General features: G+C 36.1%; 1 protein-coding gene across 2 annotated transcripts in view; it reads left to right on the forward strand.

Moving 5' to 3' along the window:
• Positions 1-18472, forward strand: part of CDC42BPB (CDC42 binding protein kinase beta) — a 159460-nt gene that overhangs the window by 120014 nt on the left and 20974 nt on the right. For both annotated transcript variants that reach the window (XM_043982415.1, XM_043982416.1), the window contains exons 22-29: positions 223-312; positions 710-787; positions 3830-3935; positions 4392-4528; positions 5512-5651; positions 8283-8364; positions 9960-10176; positions 12858-12920. In XM_043982415.1, the coding sequence (XP_043838350.1) occupies positions 223-312; positions 710-787; positions 3830-3935; positions 4392-4528; positions 5512-5651; positions 8283-8364; positions 9960-10176; positions 12858-12920 (913 nt within the window). The remainder of the gene's footprint in view (positions 1-222; positions 313-709; positions 788-3829; positions 3936-4391; positions 4529-5511; positions 5652-8282; positions 8365-9959; positions 10177-12857; positions 12921-18472) is intronic.

Here is an 18472-nt window from a genome sequence, read left to right on the forward strand (position 1 = left end):
GTAATTAATTTACAATACCTGAAGAGTTTGTAGTTGATTTAAAAAGCCAAACTTTTATTACTGTACCTACTGAGAGGGATAAAAAGGTTAGTTAGAACTTTAATGAAATACAATTTTGAGACCTCAAATCCTCATCCATACCCAGGTTATTTAACAATATGTAATTTAGGAATCCAAGTTCAAAAGTTCCTAATTATCATTCCCACTTTTTATTTTTCATAGACTAGCTCAACTAGTGATCAAGAAACACAAGTTCCCAAACCAGAAGTTTCGCCATCTACTTCAGTTTCCATAAATACCGAACAGCAAGAAGTAAGTCTTCTGACTTTATCTTCTAAGAGATTCACCTGAGTCCTTTTTATCCTCTACTAGGACATAATCACTGTTATTAATATTAATTATTATTAATACAATTATTAACAGTAATATTGTAGATATTGCCCATCATGAAAGGAAGCACATTCTAATATTAAATGTGCTTTGTAGCCTTGGTTCTTTGCTTTATAGACAGTTTGTAGAACCTCTTTAGGCTGTATAATAAGTAAATCAGTTTGCTTAATTGTTCATGAACTTGCTTTGAGTATTGATAATTTTTGTCAAAATAGTAAATCAGAAATATAACTAAAAATCTTAAAGAAATAAACCTTATTTAATATAGGAAATTGAAGAAAATATTGAAAGAGCAATTGTATCTCTTCTTGTATTCTAGGAAACTACTCGTTCTCAACAGAGGGGACCTGCTGTTTCTTCTCCTACCATCCAGTCTCTTTCGCTAGCTGTACCAAAGGTAGGAAATCTTATTTAGGACCTTCCTTTTTAGAAAACAATTGGATATTTTGGTTTTTCTTCTGGGGAGTATATGGTATGTATATATATATAAGAGCAAAGGGGATATCCAGATAGAATGATCTAGGAAAATTTAAAGAAGCAGAGAGAACTATCTCAGTTTCCCCATTTGCAAACTAAGGAAGGTGACACGGTGGATAATCCTGGAGCTGAAGTCAGGAAGACCTGAGTTCAAATGCGACCTGAGATTCTTACTAGCTGTATGATCTTGGGCAAGTCACTTAACCTTTGTTTTGCTTCAGTTTCCTCAACTATAAAATGTGGATAATAATAGCATCTATCTCCCAGGGTTGTTGTGAGGATCAATCTGGCACATAGTAAACACTATATAAATGTTAACTATTATTATTAGATCAAAGGTGTTGGGGCAGCTAGGTGGCGCAGTGGATAGGGCACCAGCCCTGGATTCAGGAGGACCTGAGTTCAGGTCCACCCTCAGACACTTGACACTTACTAGCTGTGTAACCCTGAGCAAGTCCCAATACAGAAAGACGTTTGTTGGACAAATCCTTTAAAAATATCCATTTTTGCCCTGCAAAAAAAGAAAAGATCAAAGGTGTCAAACTTGGTGCCAGGCAAGCACCCATACTCTATGGGGAACCAGATTGAAACATGATTGGGAAATGGTTAACAAAATAAATAAAAAATAAACAAAATATGTAAAAATGTACTGCAACAGAGATGATGTTAATTTAAGATTTTTTAAGTCAATATGCACTCTACAGGGATCCATTTCTATTTGGTCTAGATTATCTTTAAGATCCCAAGCATCTCTAAGTGCTATTGTTGGTATTAGTCCTCTCTCTCCCCCTCCCCCAACAAAGAAAAAACAAAACCCCAGCATATAATCAAAGGAACCTAGATTCTTGTAAAGAAACATCCCATGTAGAACGGGAGACTGAAGAGAGCTGATGAACCCTGAACTGCTTTCCTTTCCCAGCCTCCTCCCCCCATGTCCTCCAATCAGATTCTTGTGAAAAATTTTATTCTCACCTAAACTGGGGAAGCTTGGGAAAATTAAGGAACCCAGAATCCAAGGCAGAAATGTTGGCAGCAAAGATAGAGGGGCTATCACTCCTAGTTTATCTAAGTGTGGCCTGATTAATAATGCTCAGTGACTAGTCTGGGGGTCAGGGTCAGTGCTCTCCCCATCACTTCCAAGAGCTTTCACCAGGCCTTGTTTTGTAATAAAATATCAAGTCACCAAACAGGTGATTAATATTCCATTTTTGCCACTCCCCTTAATTTCAATTAGTTTTGGGGGGGCGGTGTGATATTTATGCTAGTTGTGCTTCTAAGAAGTACAGCCAAAAGAATGCTAGACAGGGAGTCAGGAATCACTTAACTCTGAGCATGGGTTATGTCACTGAACTTCTGGGAGCCTTAGTTTCCTTTTTGCCCTACAAAATGGGGATAATGAATATAGTCCTTTTATGACAATAAATCAAATAGCCATCAAAGTGAAAGTGCTTTGCAAACCTTAAAATGGTATATGTAGCTTATTATTAATTTAGCTACTTTTTAAAGATACCTGATCATTAATTAAGATAGAGAGAGAAGAAACTGGTTTCTGTGTCAGACCAGTTAGGGCTATGGGACTGGAATTCAGGTTACCCTGGAGAGCTGTATATCAAATCTTAATTTTTATTTTTATCCTATCAAACTTTTCTTTATACTTTATCTATTTTTAACATTCATTTAAAATTTTTTTGAGTTTCAAATCCTCTCCCTCTGGAACCCCTTTCCCACCCTTTCAGAAGGCAAGCAATATGATACCCATTGTGCATGTAAAGTCATGTAAAACATTTCCTTATTAGCTATGTTGCAAAAAAGAAAGGGTGAGGAGGGTAAGAAAAATGGAAAAGTGGAAAAAATATGCTTCTCTCTACATTCAAGAGTTCATCAGTTCTCTCTCTGGAGGTGGATAGCATTTTTCATCATGGGTCCTTTGGAATTGTTGTGGATCTTTGTATTGATCAGAGCAGCAAAGTCTTTCACAGTTGATCATGTTAAAATATTGCTGTTACTGTATACATTTTTTTCCTGGTTATGCTCACTTCATTTGGCATCAGTTCATGTAGTTCTTCCCTGGTTTTTCTGAAACCATCCTGTTTGTCATTTCTTTACAGCATAATAATATACCATCACAATCATATAGCACAACTTATTCAGCCATTCCCCCGTAGGTAGGCATGCCCTTGATTTCCAAGACTTTGCCACCACAAAAAGAGCTGCTATAAATATTTTTGTACACACAGATCCCTTTCATTTTTCTTTGATCTCTTTGGGATACAGACTCAGTAGTGGTATTGCTGGATCAAAAACTATTCATGGTTTTATAGTCCTTTGGGCATAGTTCCAAATTGTTCTCCAGAAGGGTTGAATCAGTATGCAGCTCTGCCAACAGTGCTTATATTGTCCCTGTTTTTTTACATCCCTCCCCTCCAGCATTTGTCATTTTCAGAGATGTCTTAACTTGTATTTCTCTAATCTATAATGATTTAGAGCATTTTTTCACATGATTATCGACAGCTTTGATTTCTCCTTCTGAAAACTGCCAGATCATATCCTTTTACCATTTATCAATTGAGGAATGCCTCTTACTTTTGTGAATTTGGCTCCGTTCCCTGTATGTTCAAGAAATGAGAACTTATCAGAAAAACTTGCTGTAAAACTTTTTTTCTAGTTTCCTGAATTTTAACTGTATTTGTGTTGTTTGTGCAAAACCTTTTAAATTTAATGTTATCAAAATTATCTATTTTACTTCCCATGATCTTCTTTCTCTTGTTTGGTCTTACCCACAGATTTGACAGGCATTTTTTTTCCATGCTCCCCTAATTTGCTTTTGATATCATCCTTTATGTCTAAATCACGTGTCCATTTTGACCTCTCTTGGTTTATGCCTAGTTTGTGCCAGTCAAGTCTTGAGCTTTAATTTTGTTAGCAAAGTGGTCAGTCTCATTTTTATATATTTATCTTTCAGCCTAAAGCTCACCAGTTCAGTGTCAAATCTTTTTCAAGTCCTACGCAGTGTAGCCACTGCACGTCCCTTATGGTTGGATTAATTCGACAAGGCTACGCTTGTGAGGGTGAGTAATTCAAATATAAGTTGTTTTTTAGATTAAATTATTGAAATCTCCATACTGGAAGCATTAGTCAGCTTAGTAAAAGGTACTTTCTTTTTGATGCCCTCTCTTTTATACCTCTGTACCCTTTATTGTTATGCACTTGAGTCTCTATCCCTCCTTGACAGGGTGTTCAGAGGAGAATAAAAATGACCTCTACTTTGAATTCATATATTGGCAGTGACTTAAAGCATGTAAAAGTTCAATGTTATCATTGCAAGCATATATTTCTTAGGTAAGAAGTGTAAATTGCAGAAAGTATAAGAAAACTTCTGAACTTTCATGCACAGTCTGTTCTAGTGACTTAAATTTTGCTGTTCGTTCCTAGTGCTAGCTATTTCTCTTTAAATTGTCTTCCCTGTCATTATACATAGTGGCTTCTTTTTATCATATAATTGATGATGATTTTCATTTTTCCAGTGTGTTCCTTCTCATGCCATGTTTCATGCAAAGACAGTGCTCCTCAGGTTTGTCCAATTCCTCCTGAGCAATCAAAAAGGCCTCTTGGAGTAGATGTACAGAGAGGGATAGGAACTGCTTACAAAGGTTATGTCAAGGTAAGACCGGGGCAACAGGAGAGACAGAAAAACTCTCTGGAAATGTCATGGACTTGGATTTTAATCTAAGCTCTTTTACCTATCAGTTTTGTGATCCTGATTTTATGTCACTAAACCTTTTGGGGACCTAGATTCCTCATCTTTGAAAGGAAGATAATACACTATCCATCCCAGGGTTGTTGTGAAGATTAAATAAAATAACATGCTATACATAAAGCACTTTGTTGCTAAAACGGGTTATATAAGCGTAAGCTATTATTAGTCTATCTGATCTGCCAAAATATACTTTCGAAGATTTTGACTTCACAATGTGGGTACTGCCACTACCTCTGGGAATTCCAACTCTTCCAAATCTTCATGGACAGTCAATTTGACTTTCTGTGGCCAAAAAAAATTTACATGGTACCCAGCCTTCTCATCAGTTGATTACCAGACTGTCATTCTGAGCTACCAGTCATTAGGTCTGTATTTATAAGCCCATATTTGTAGTCTTCCCAGCTTAGTAGGGCTCACCAGAGTTTTTGTTCCCCTATTTTCCTTTTAATACCTTTAGGTATTAGACTAGAGCTTTCATGGAAATTGTTTATAGCCATTGATAGTCATATTGATTCTGAATTTCTTTAATAAATAATAAAATGTGATTAGAAACTGAATACATTTGAGATTGTTTCCATGTAAGTTTATTTATTTTGCATGGTACTTTCCTAATATGTTGGTGAGGTAATCAGAGTACCTTTTCTCAAATATGAAGTGAACACCTCAAGACCAGCACTTCTCATCACAAAGTTCTAAAAAATCATAGAAAGAAGTAGCCCAGGTGTCTTGACTGGAAAATATGGGATGAGGCATAGAATGCCTATGTAATCACTAATTCCAGGTTTAGAAATGAGAAATCAAGTGTATTATATTTTCTGACTAATCTTAGGCCAATTTCAGTTTTTAAATGTTTTTCAGAAAAAATAGTAAAATTTATTTCTTTGCAGATTCCAAAGCCTACAGGGGTGAAGAAAGGATGGCAGAGAGCATATGCAATTGTCTGTGACTGTAAACTCTTTTTATATGATTTGCCTGAAGGAAAATCTACCCAGCCTGGCGTTGTTGCAAGTCAGGTCTTAGATCTCAGGTTGGTTTGTGACAAATGCTGAATTAGTTTATTAATTTTGTTTTCATTTTTATTTCATGAGAGTGTATTGTTTTATGTCATTGTTACTGTGACCTCAATTGTAACTTGATCATTGTATTATTCTAGAAGGCAGTTAAATTTAACTAACACATAAAATGTTAATTTCTCTGCTTTGAAAAATTGGACAAATAGACATTTTGATAATAAGGGTACTTAACTGTCTCAAAATAAACAGAATGTCCAAAAAATGTTTGTGTCTGCATACAATACATTTGAGTCTAGTTAACTTGCTTGCAGCATAGAAAAGTTGGAAAGCCAGTTGTGTACTTAAAAGTTAGTTCCAGGAAATGTAGAATCTGACCCAAATATAAACTCTAACCTAGTATGACATCATTTTGTAGTATTTTTCAGTTTTCCTGGAATTAAGCACATAGAGAAAACTTAGCATCTGCCTTCAATTCAACAAACATTAAGCAACTGTGCATACTGTGCTTGGAATTTGGAAAGGAATTCAGCTCCTGGTCTCAGGGAGCTTATAGTGTCTTTGCATAATGAGCCAAATATAGCAGTAGCTGTAATAAAATTTAAAATATGATTAAATATATGGGAGATATTAAAGGGTAAGGTCTATGAGGTTCAGGAAGGGAAATCCCACGGCCCCTCTCCCTTCCCCCAACCCCCCATCTCCTTGCTTTTGAGGGATCAGAGAAGGCTTTATGCAGGTGAAAGTATCTGAGCTCACCTTTGGAGGCTGGAGAATATTAGTTATCAGTAGGCAAAGATGGAAGTTTTCCAAGTATGGTATGGCCAAAAAAGTAGATGGATGAAAAAGAGAGCAGGATAACAGGGAAAAGTAATTCATCTAGTCTACTATTATCAGATTCATCATTTGCTTTCACATTATTCAAGCCCGCTCAGAATTTAAGTCTATTTAGCACCTTTGACTCACTTCTTCTAAATCTTTCCATGAAATGGGTAAAATACCTCCCAGGTTATGGTAAAGTTTTCCCCTATATAAGATATATTAGGAGATTTTAATATGTGCCTTTGTATGCTCTTGATGTAAATTCGAATTTGCATATGTTGAGCATTGTGTAACCCAATGAACCAGTTGTAAATTGTCCTTGCTCACCAATAGTAGCATTTTAATCATATTTTATGTGTAAAACTACTTTGGCATATAAAAAATCAGACATGTGCCTTTTTCCTAAAATCAATGTGTTATAGATTGGAAAGGATTGACTTGTTTTTAAAGCAGTAACCCTAGTATGAATTGTATAGTTTTTTTAGATGCACTTTATTCCACAATTAATGGAAATAGGTCCTGTGGCCACTTCTTTGAAATGTTTGTTGGCCTGATTTCAACCAAGTGTAGTCTCAATGATGTTTTAAGTATTACAGTTATCACCCACCACCTCTTGTGAAGTCCTCCCCAACCATCATGGCTCAGCACAGTTGTCATTTCTTCCACAAAATCCTTCAGTCTCCTTCCTTCCCCTATTAAAAGTGATTCTACCTATCACCATCTTCTTCTCCCCCCATCCCAATTTCAAGTCCTTCTCTGACCTTTCATATGCACTTAATACAGAACAATTTCATTTTTCCTTAAGATAGTTAGAAACTCGGGGAAGCTAGGTGGCGCAGTGGATAGAGCACCAGCCCTGGATCCAGGAGATCCTGAGTTCAAATCTGGACTCAGACACTTGACACTTACTAGCTGTGTAATCCTAGGCAAGTCACTTAACCCCAATTACCTTACCCCAAAAAAAAAAAAAAAAGGATAGTTAGAAACTGGTCTTTTTTTTTTCTCATCTTTTTCATTTCCTTTAACTGTTTTGCATCATCCAAGACAGAGAGAGACATTACGTTATACATTACAGAGTTGTATAAAGAATTTGCCTTTGGAGTTCAATGAATCCCTCCCCCAAGGAGGCTTTGTGACCATGCTTCTTAACCTCTCAGTGACCCAGGCAACTCTCTAATACAGCAATTTTCAAAGCATAGTCCAGGTATCCTTGAGACACTTTGAGGGAATCTGAAAGATCAAAACCATTTGCATAATAGTACTAAGATGTTTCATTTCAAATAGATTAAATATCAAGAGATAACTCACATAAACAAAAGTGTTGGGGGGATTCTCAGAAATTTTCAAGAGTTAAAGGGGTATAGGGGCAGCTAGGTGGCACAGTGGATAAAGCACTGGCCCTGGATTCAGGAGTAACTGAGTTCAAATCCGACCTTAGACACTTGACACTTACTAGCTGTGTGACCCTGGGCAAGTCACTTAATCCTCACACACACACACACACACACACACACAGAGAAAAAATAAGAGAGTTAAAGGAGTACCAAAACTAAACAATTTGAGAGCCCTTGCTCTAATGCCATAAATAGGATTGTACTTGCTGGTCTGCATTGGTATAGGGATTGGTATAGATCCTTACTAAAAAGTCTGTACAGAAAATAAATAAATAAATGAACACAAAAAAAACTGTACAGCAATGAAGTCATAGATAATGGACAAATCATTTATATCTAGAAATGTAAAGGAAAATAAAACTGTACTAGAATACTGTTTCGCTCCATTTTCCCTACCAAGTTTTATTGTCCTATTGTTTTGTTTTTTGCCAGAGATGAAGAGTTTTCTGTGAGCTGTGTCTTAGCATCGGATGTTATACATGCTACCCGCCGAGACATTCCTTGTATATTTAGGGTATGTCTTTGCTCATTTCTTCTATTTTTAAGAGAGCCTTTTAAAACTTGTACTTTGACAGTTTTAAAAACAGTAAAATGTTTATATTGAAATGACCATACTTGAGAGTTAAAGTCCAAAAGATGTTTTAATATATATCTAAAATTATTTCCTTCAGATTTAGAAATTTGATAACGTTTTTCATGTCTTGGCTATTTAAACTTTTTATTGCTGATAGTGACATGATAGCTATAGGGATAAAAATAATTTAATATTTCATATATTCCTGTCTGATTCTATTTTCCTTCAATGTGTCTATTTCATTTTCCAGCACCCTTGCCTCTTATGTTATCATTCTTCTCTCAAAATTGCTACTTTTGGTGTGAGCGCTTCTTTCCAGCACCTTTCATCTGAAACATTCCTCTTCTTTCTCTTCTTCATTGGTCCTGTTCCTTTTCTTAGCATACCTAAAACTTCTCTTCTCCTTTCTATCTCTGCTATACTACTTTTTTAAAACTTGGTTTAGCAGTGTATTCAATGCTAAAAGAAATTCTATGATAAGTTATTTATAAAGGGGAAGATCATGTGAAAATATGCGGCTTCAGTTTCCTTTTTTTCAGTGTTTATAATCTTTCATCCAGCACAGAAATATTAAATGATGAAGTCAAGTATTCCACATGTTTTTCTTTAAGGGCATGCCTTTTTAAAAACATATTGAGAAGCATCACAGTGAAATGCTATGTTGAACAGAAAACTAACAAGCCTTTCAGCAATATTTTGACAAAATATTTCTCTATTCAGAGACCTCTTAAGGTATATAATAGAGGGAGAATTGTAATTATATGTGACTAAAAAGATTAAAGCAAATAGTTTTTCAGGCTTCATTAATAAGGACTTAGGGAAAACCTCATAACATTTCCCAATGTAATTTGTGTTAAAATTAAATGAGTCTACATGACACTGCTTTTAAAAAATTCATTCTTTAATTACTACTGTAACCCAAGTAAATATTTCCAAAATATGCTTTTAGGAAGCTATGGTTTTGGCAAGAGGTAAAGTAACTAGAAATTTACATGTTATAAACTAACAGGACTATACACAACCTTTTTATATCTTCTCATTTGGTATCTGATGGAAGAACTGAGCAGGAAAGCTTGCGGACACAGGAGCTTTAAAAGTTCAGCATGTAGGGAGCAGCTAGATGGTGCAATGGATAAAGCACTGGCCCTGGATTCAGGAGGACCTGAGTTCAAATCTGGCCTCAGATTCTGGACACTTACTAGCTGTGTGACCCTGGGCAAGTCACTTAACCATCACTGTCCTGCGGGCGCCCCCCCTAAAAAAAGGTGGGGGGAGAAAAGTTCAGCATGTGACCTACAGTTGCTTAGCAATTAGAGGAGAGAAAACGAAATTGAAATTTTTTTTAACCCTAAGATTAGATTGTTGCATTCTTCAGAATGCACCCTTGGAAAGAACTGAGTTTTTTGCTCCTGAATATTTGTACTATTTATTTCTCTAAATAGTTAAATTGCTTTGTATTATTGGGGTATAGCTGTGTGTACTTTGTCTATTTTGTTTGTCTTATGTTTGTGTTTTGTTTATTTTATATTATTAAGGTGACAGCTTCTCTCTTAGGCACACCTGCTAAGACCAGTTCACTGCTAATTCTGACAGAGAATGAAAATGAGAAGAGGAAATGGGTTGGGATCCTAGAAGGACTACAGTCTATTCTGCATAAAAACAGACTTAAAAATCAAGTTGTACATATTCCACAGGAAGCTTATGACAGCACACTGCCTCTTATTAAAACCATGTTAACAGCTGCAATAGTAGGTATGTACCTTGAAAACTGCAGTTTAAGGAAGTGCATTTTCCCTGTCATTAGAAAAGCTGATGTTCTAAACAGTGGTCTTAAGGTTAAAATATTTCTTCCACAAATATAAAGACTGCATACTTGCAAATTGAAATTGTTTAAGGTCATAACTTCATTGCTTGAACCTTCTGATATGTTTCCTAGACTGATTTAAATGCCATTCCCATATATTTCCTAGATTGATAAATATTTGAGTACTAAATTTATATTGATGTATGCATTATTGAATTTAGAGCTAGCAGGAAAAGCATGAAATCATGTACAGAATACTGAATCCCTATATTCAAATCCTCTGACACTTCCTAGCTACGGGACCATGGGCAAGTCACACAACCACTCTGGACATCATTTTCCTCATTTGTGAAACTAGTCTCTATCTGTAATACCTACATAGACCAGGATATGAAGAGACCCTAGATGACATCTTGGCTGAGCTTTACATTTTACAAATGAAGAAACTAAACCCCAGAGAGGCTGTTCTTTGCCTAGAGCCACTCAATAACTTACAGACCTAGAATTTTTATTCAGAACCACCTCTCATAATTCCATTGCTTTTCCACTTGCACAATTCTGCCTCGTAACTACCTTACAGAATATAATTTAATTTAACTCTCACATTTTATACATGAGGAAAGAAGTCCAGAGAGGTGAGTGAATGAATGAAAAAAATACATATTAAGTGATCTTACTATGCTGGATGCTGTTTGGAGTCAGATATAATTCTTGCTTTCAAGGAGCTCACATTCTAATAGGGGAGACGACACATGGAAGATTTCATCTCTAAGTTAAATAGAAAGGTTCCATGTTCCTTAGGGTACAGAAGCAAAAAAGATGGTAATTCTTCTTTAATATCATTTCTGTGTACCTATTTTATTTTAATTATTTTTATTTTTTGCTGGGCAATGAGGGCTAAGTGACTTGTCCAGGGTCAAACAGCTAGTAAGTATCAAGTCTGAAGTCAAATTTGAACTCAGGTCCTCCTGAATCCAGAGCCAGTGTTTTGTCCACTGTGCCACCTAGCTGCTTAATGTCATTTCTAATAAAATCATGTCATTTTCTGATGTAGAATCATTTGACAGTGCCAGAGATTTTAGTGGCAAGAAACTTGTCTTTTCTGGATCTTCATTAACATGATTGTAGCATCTACAGTGGTAATTTCCAGGCTGCATCTCCACAAGGGCTGCTTCCCAGAATAATAGCTACCAACAGTGTGCTGGAAGTATTGTTCTTACGAGGGTTCATAGGTTCAGGGTCCTGGGTTGTCTCTACTGGACTCTGATATGAGGGGAATAGGGGAATGTGATTTCCTTCTCTTTTGTGGGAGATGGTAGTCAATATGATGGTGGTGCTGATAATGGTAGTGTGGTAGTGGTTTGACTTGCCTAACTTACCTGGCACCTTGATTAACAAGTTATTTCCCCAGATGATGGCACTAAGGGCTAAACTGAAAGCAGGACCTATAATCTGAGAGGTTCTGCCATTCCCATAGCTCTTGTGCCTATCTGCCTGTTGGTGATAGTTGGTTAGCAGTTGTGGCTGGTGGTGGTGAGGAAGGTGGCCCCATTCTTCACAATGATTTTTCCCCTGAATTGATGGCTACAGGGGGAGTGATTTAATGAAATGATTCTCCCAAGCTTAAACCAGACTTGAGCCAATAGGCAATGCTGTAGACATAGTGTTTGGAGATTTCAGGTAGGCATATGGCAATCTCCAACAATATTATTGTGGACCAATGTGGCTGGATAATATTATACTTAATGGTGTTGATTACTGAATTGATGTCAGCTTGGAAAGATACTTCCAGTATTGCAGTTCTGTTCAAAATTTTTATCGTTGCCTTATTATCAGACTTATATGGCATCAAGTTCATAAATAATGAGAGAGGATACTTAACAATTTATGGCAAACTATTCAAAAAAGATTTAAGCAGTTTTAACGTGATGGCCTAACTCTAACAAGTCAAACTTAATAGCAATAAACGGTGCTTAGGTTAAAAACAAATGCTATAAATGCACAAGGTGCATTGTAGCTATATAGCAGACCATATGAGAAAGATTTGGATGTTTTAGCGGACTGTAAGCACAGCATGAGAAAACAGTATGGATGCAAAATATCTAATGCATTATTTGTCTGCAAGGAAAATGATAGCCCGCTGTCCTCTGCCCTGGTAAGACCTGGGGATATATAAAAGAAACATTTTGTGGAATGAGAGTCAACTTACTTGTCTTCAACTATGTCGAGCTATTCTTTAAAGAGGAATTAGGTTCATTCTTGGCTTCAAACAGCAGAACCAAGAGAAATAGGTGAAAGTTACAGGGAGGCAAATTGCAGTTCAGTAAAAGAAAAAATTCACAAAAGGTTCTCTACAGTGTCCCAAATAGGAAACATTGATTCATTACATATTGGATTTCTTGTCAGTGGCCAGGTTCAATCAAATTCTAAATGACCATTGGTCTGATTAAGAGACTGATTGGTATGATTAAAAGACCAGATGATTGTTAGGGTCCCCTCTATCTCTTAAAATTATATGTCCTATAAGAAATTTGACCATAAATGTTGCTAGAATATGGGACTTTTTGTAATAAACTACTAGTATTAACTGGTCTCTTATCCATTTCATCCTTCTTTTTTATTTTTATAGATCGGGATAGGATAGCCATTGGTTTAGAAGAAGGACTGTATGTAATAGAGTTAACTCGTGATGGTAAGTTACTGTCATTTGTGTATGGGTACCATAATAATGTATCTCCAATCTAGCTACTTCGTTGTAAAATACATCATCATTCAACTGATTGCTTAAAAGTAAATTACAAGTAAAATCAGAAGAGGAAAAAGATAAAAGTTTATCCTAACTCCGTGTGAGTAGTCTTGTATATTATATCAAGCCCACTTGATTGTCCCACTAGCCAAGGACTGAAATTCTTTTAAATTCGAACTTGAAATGTGCCCTTCAAAATGTGCCAACATGAAAACTGTATACACGCAAACACACACGACTTAGAAATGGCCTCTGTAGATAGAAGAACTTTTGAGCATTTACTTTGTGCCAAGCACTGTGTTCCCGATATAAGCAATGTGGTATAAATATAAGCAAACCAGACAGCCCCAACTCTCAAAGAGCTTCCTTCCATTCTAATGGGGAAAGACAGTCCATGAAAAAGGTGTTGGAAAGGAGTGGTAAGTGTCACGGAGACCTAGTTCTCACTAAGCCAAGGCAAAAACCTTACCTTTCAAATTAAACGGTTGCTTGTTCTATGCTACTGCCATATTCAATACCATAATCTCCCATAGGCTTTCTCAAAATAAATTTTCATTTCCTGTTGTGTACTTTGGGTGGGGGAGGGGGCACAATTAAACTAAAAGATGTTATCTCTCCCTTTTTAACACAGGGATTATTAATATGCAAATATTAGAACTCTGTTCCCTAGGAATTACAGGATTATCTATAGTCACACCCCTAGAAAGAATATGTAATTTTTTTTTAAGGGCTGATTACTAGAGTCTGTTTCCATGTACTGGTATGGTTCCACAGCATGGACTTCATCTTTCATTCCCAATAGCCTGTCAAGCTGGCTAGCCCCAGATTGTTTATCGGTGGGTAAGCCAATGAGGATAGTCTCTTGCCTGGAGTGAGCCTAGGTGGTGAACTAAATCTAGAACTACCAGGGCACTAAATTGTTTCAGAAATTAAACTGTATTTTGATCTGTCCTAGTGGTGGCTAATGTCCTTATTTATTTATCTATCTATTTTATTTATTTGTTTATTTTTTTTTTGGCAGGGCAGTGAGGGTTAAGTGACTTGTCCAGGGTCACACAGCTAGTAAGTGTCAAGTGTCTGATGCCAGTTTTGAACTCAGGTCCTCCTGAATCCAGGGCTGGTGCTATATCCACTGCATCACCTAGCTGCCCCTAATGTCCCTATTTAGAAGACAGATAGACATACACACCATCTTTCCCTAATGAATTTTTAAAATTTATGGAATAAATTTGGGCAAGTGGTTGCAAACTACATGAATATGCCCATCTCGGTTGCCCCAAAACTGCCTCAAAACAATGATAACAGTGCTAAAAGAACCCAAAGAGGGGGGAAGGAAAAACCTCATACAAAAGACCTCACAGCAGGTCAAAGAAACCTTAATAAAATTAATAAATGCTATGGAATAAAAGAGAGGAGAAACAGAAGAACAAAACTGCAACAACTGTACCATTGGAATGGAGAATAGACATACCCCAAGAAATTGCAGAGTGGTTTACCACCACAGTGAGATGCTAAAGATATGGCATCTCTTTTATTAGAAATAAGATGGCTAAAGGAAGAATTCAAGAAAGTTGACATGTGAATTGAAAGGTAGAGCAACAAAGAGCAACTCAGGCAAAAGGGGGAAATGCAACAGTGGAAGAGCAAACAATAGAACCTAATTTTTTTATTGTCAGAATTGGGAAAAAAACTTCAGATCTATACAAACCAAAATGACAGAACTAAGTATGACAGTCTGAAAGTTATTGGTTTCTAAAACAGATGTAAAAAAAATATTCTGAATGCCATATTCAAAGAAATTATAGGAACTCCCCCCACCCCTGCTGCCCCTAAATCCCCAGAAATATCAGAAACAGGCCCCAGTACAAATAAATAGAATCCATGAGATGCCAACCAAGTATTAATTAACTAAGAAATCGCTAAGATCCAGAGCTTCAGTGTCAAGATCTTACAAGACTGCACTGTTGGTGCAGCTGTGAATTGGTCCTGATCTTCCAGAAAACAATATGGGAACTATTCCCAAAAAGTCACTAAAAACTGTGCCTGCCCTTTGATCCAGTGATTCAAGGCCTATTTCCCAAAGATATCAGAAGAAAAAAGAAAAGGTCCAATATGCACAAAAACATTTAGATGTTGGGCAAGCCTGATTTCTCCCAGATTTTCTAGTTTCACCTGCATTTTATTCCCATTTTCAGCATATTTGGGTTATTGAACATTATGTTGCGGTGCTTCTTTGCTTCTGTTTAATGTGAGCTTGGTCTATTTCAACTTTTTTTTTTTAACCAGTACCAAATAGTTGTGATAATTACCACCTTGTGATATATAGCTCAAGATCTGGTACAACCAGGTGTCCTTCCTTCTCCAACTTTTTCATTGAGATTTTTGACTTTTTGTTCCTTGAGATTTTTTTCTAGCTCTCTAAAAGTAATCTCCTAGGAGTTACATATCGAATGAACAGTCCTCAAAAGGATTGCAAACTTGTCATCATCTAAAAGAGTACTCTTAAGTCACTAGCAATAATAAAAATGCAAATGAAAACAATCCTGAGATTTCCCTTTATTCCCTACAAATTAGAAAAGATTATAAAAGACCGAAATAGTATCAGTGGAATGTGGAAAGGCATTGTTGGTGGAGCTGTGAATTTGTTCAACAATTTTGGAAGACATTTTGAAATTTGTAACCCCAAGATTCTGCTGTGAGGGAGATGTGTGTATACACATGCACATATACATATATGCATACACACATGCATACATACCTACATATGCACATACACACATGTATACTTATATACAGTGGGGGGGGCAAAAGGGGGGGATGTTCCATATACCAAAATATTTATAGCAGCACTTTTTTTGATAGCAGTGAATTGGAGTTGGGGAATAGGTGAATAAATTTTGGTTCATTGATGTAATGGAATGTTGGTGTGCTGTAAGAAGATACAGATGAATATAAAGAATTTTGAGAAACATAGTATATAAAAAGCTACTACAACATAGCTACTACAATGCAGATGGAATTAATAACAACAAACAAGTGAAAATGGATGTTTTTAAATTATGCTGAACAAGCTTGGACTCAGAAGAAATATGATAAGATACCTCCTTGGAAAGGTGGAGAACCATGGGTATGAAATGCTGCATACACATTTTTAAAAATACTATTAAGGAGTGAAAAAGAACTGTTCCTTAATAATCAAATGCATTTGCCTGAAACCCAGAATTATTTTCTGTGAAAGAGAAATATGGAAAGCTTTACTGATGAGAACAGGAATGAAACAAGAATGTCCAGTGTCGTCATTATTATTTAATATAGTACTATTGATGCTAGCTATAGCAGTAATACCCCCCAAAATTAAAGGAATAAGCATTAAAAGGAGACAATTGTTTATCTGTAACTGATCCTATGATTTGTGTAGAAACCTTAGAGAATCAATAAAAAAATGTAAAGATAAATTACTTTGTCAAAGGGGCAAAAAATTACCTGGGAGTTACCCTACCAAAGACAAGATACACAGGACTTAACTAATTTACATTTAGGAAGCTCTACATAAATGAAAAGGTTAAGCTATGACCAATATAGTGAGTATGGCAGTTCTGCCCATAAAGCCAGGGATTCAATGCTATGCCAATCAGATTACCAAGAGGATACGTAATAGAATTAGGTAAAGTGATATGGTAGAACAAAATGTCGAAGAATATCTAGGGAAATAAAAGGTTAAGTTTACTATTACCAGACCTCAGATTTACTTGTCAAAACTATCAGGTGCTGATTAAAAAAATAGAAAAGTTCATCAGTGGAATAAATTTATATAAGCACTTAGCAAGAAGTCCATATAGCCATGTAGTTTTCCATAAACCCAGTAACCCAAAGTACTTATGAAGAACTCTCTCTTGGTAGGAACTACTAGGCAAACTGAATAGTAGTTTAACAGAAAATAGCTTTAAATTAGCTCCATTTACCAAATACCATAATAAATTCCATATGCGTGAGTTAAATAATTTTTATTTCATTATTAACCTATTTTATTTTTTTTAATAAACATTTTTATTTAAAGTTTTGAGTTCCAAATTCTGTCCCTCCTCCCTGAGGTGGTAAGCAATCAGATATAGATTATACATTATGTAAAACATTTGGGGCAGCCAGGGCACCAGTGGATAGAACACTGGCCCTGGAGTCAGGAAGACCTGAGTTCAAATCTCATTTCAGACACTAGCTGTGTAACCCTAGACAAGTCACTTAACTCCAGTTGCCTTAAACATGCAGGGCCATCACCAGTCGTTCTGATGTATATCTTGACACTAGACTCAGATGACTCTGGAGAGAAGAGTTAGGTTGGTGACCTTGCACAGCCCTGCCTCACTTAAATTTTCACTGCAAATCATGACATCATCACCTCGATGTCATGGTCCTCTTCAAAAGCAAAGGACAAACAACAACAATGTAAAAACATTACCATTAGTCATTTTGTATAAGAAAACTCAAATAAAAGAAAAAAATGAAAGCAAATGAAAAATAACATGCTTCGGTCTGTGTTCAATCAATATCAGCTCTTTCTTTGGAGGTGGATAGTATTAGTCTTTTGGGATTGTCTTGAATTATTGTATTGCTGAGAATAGTTAAGTCATTCATCATTCTTCATCAACAGTATTGCTGTCACTGCACAGCATTCTCCTGGTTCTGTTCACTTCACTGCTCACAGCAGTTTATATAAGTCTTTCCAGGCCTTTCTGAAATCGTCCTACTCATCATTTCTTAAAGCACGGTAATATTCTATTACAATCATATGCCATGGCTTGCATTCCCCAATTGATGGGCATTCCTTTGCTTTCCAATCCTTAGCTACCATAAAAAGCAGCTATAAATATTTTTGTACAAAGAGGTCTTTATCTCCTTTTTTGGGATATCTTTGGGTTATAAACCTAGCAGTGGTGTCGGATTAAAGGGTATGCACAGTTTTATAGCCTTTTGGGCATAGTTCCAAATTGCGCTCCAGAATGGTTGGATCAGTTCACAACTCCACCAACAGTGGATTAGCATCCCAGTTTTCTCATGTACCCTTCGACATCCAATATTTTCCTTTTTTGTTATAGTTAAATACTTTTTAAAGTTACACCATCCAAAATGAAGAAAATGATGGGTTATATTTCTTAAAACTATTGATAGAGAGTGAATGTATAACTAATCACAATGTAGAGAATATCATCAAAGCCAAAGTAGATAAATTTATATGACCATTAAGGCTTTCCACAAATAATATACATGCATCTGGAATGAGAGAAGACAGACTGGGGGGGGGGAATTTTGCACCTAACACCTCTAATAAAATTCTGACATCCAAAACATATATAGGGAATTGACAGAAATCTATTAAAGTTACTTCATACCTATCAAATTGTTCAAGATAGTACAAGTTGGAAAAGTTCCACGTTGATAAGAGTGTAGGAAAACAGGCATATTAATTCACTGATGTTGGAGTTGTGAATTGATGTAACTCT

The sequence above is a fragment of the Dromiciops gliroides genome, chromosome 2 (genome assembly GCF_019393635.1).
Source record: "Dromiciops gliroides isolate mDroGli1 chromosome 2, mDroGli1.pri, whole genome shotgun sequence".
In the NCBI taxonomy this organism is placed as follows: domain Eukaryota; kingdom Metazoa; phylum Chordata; class Mammalia; order Microbiotheria; family Microbiotheriidae; genus Dromiciops; species Dromiciops gliroides.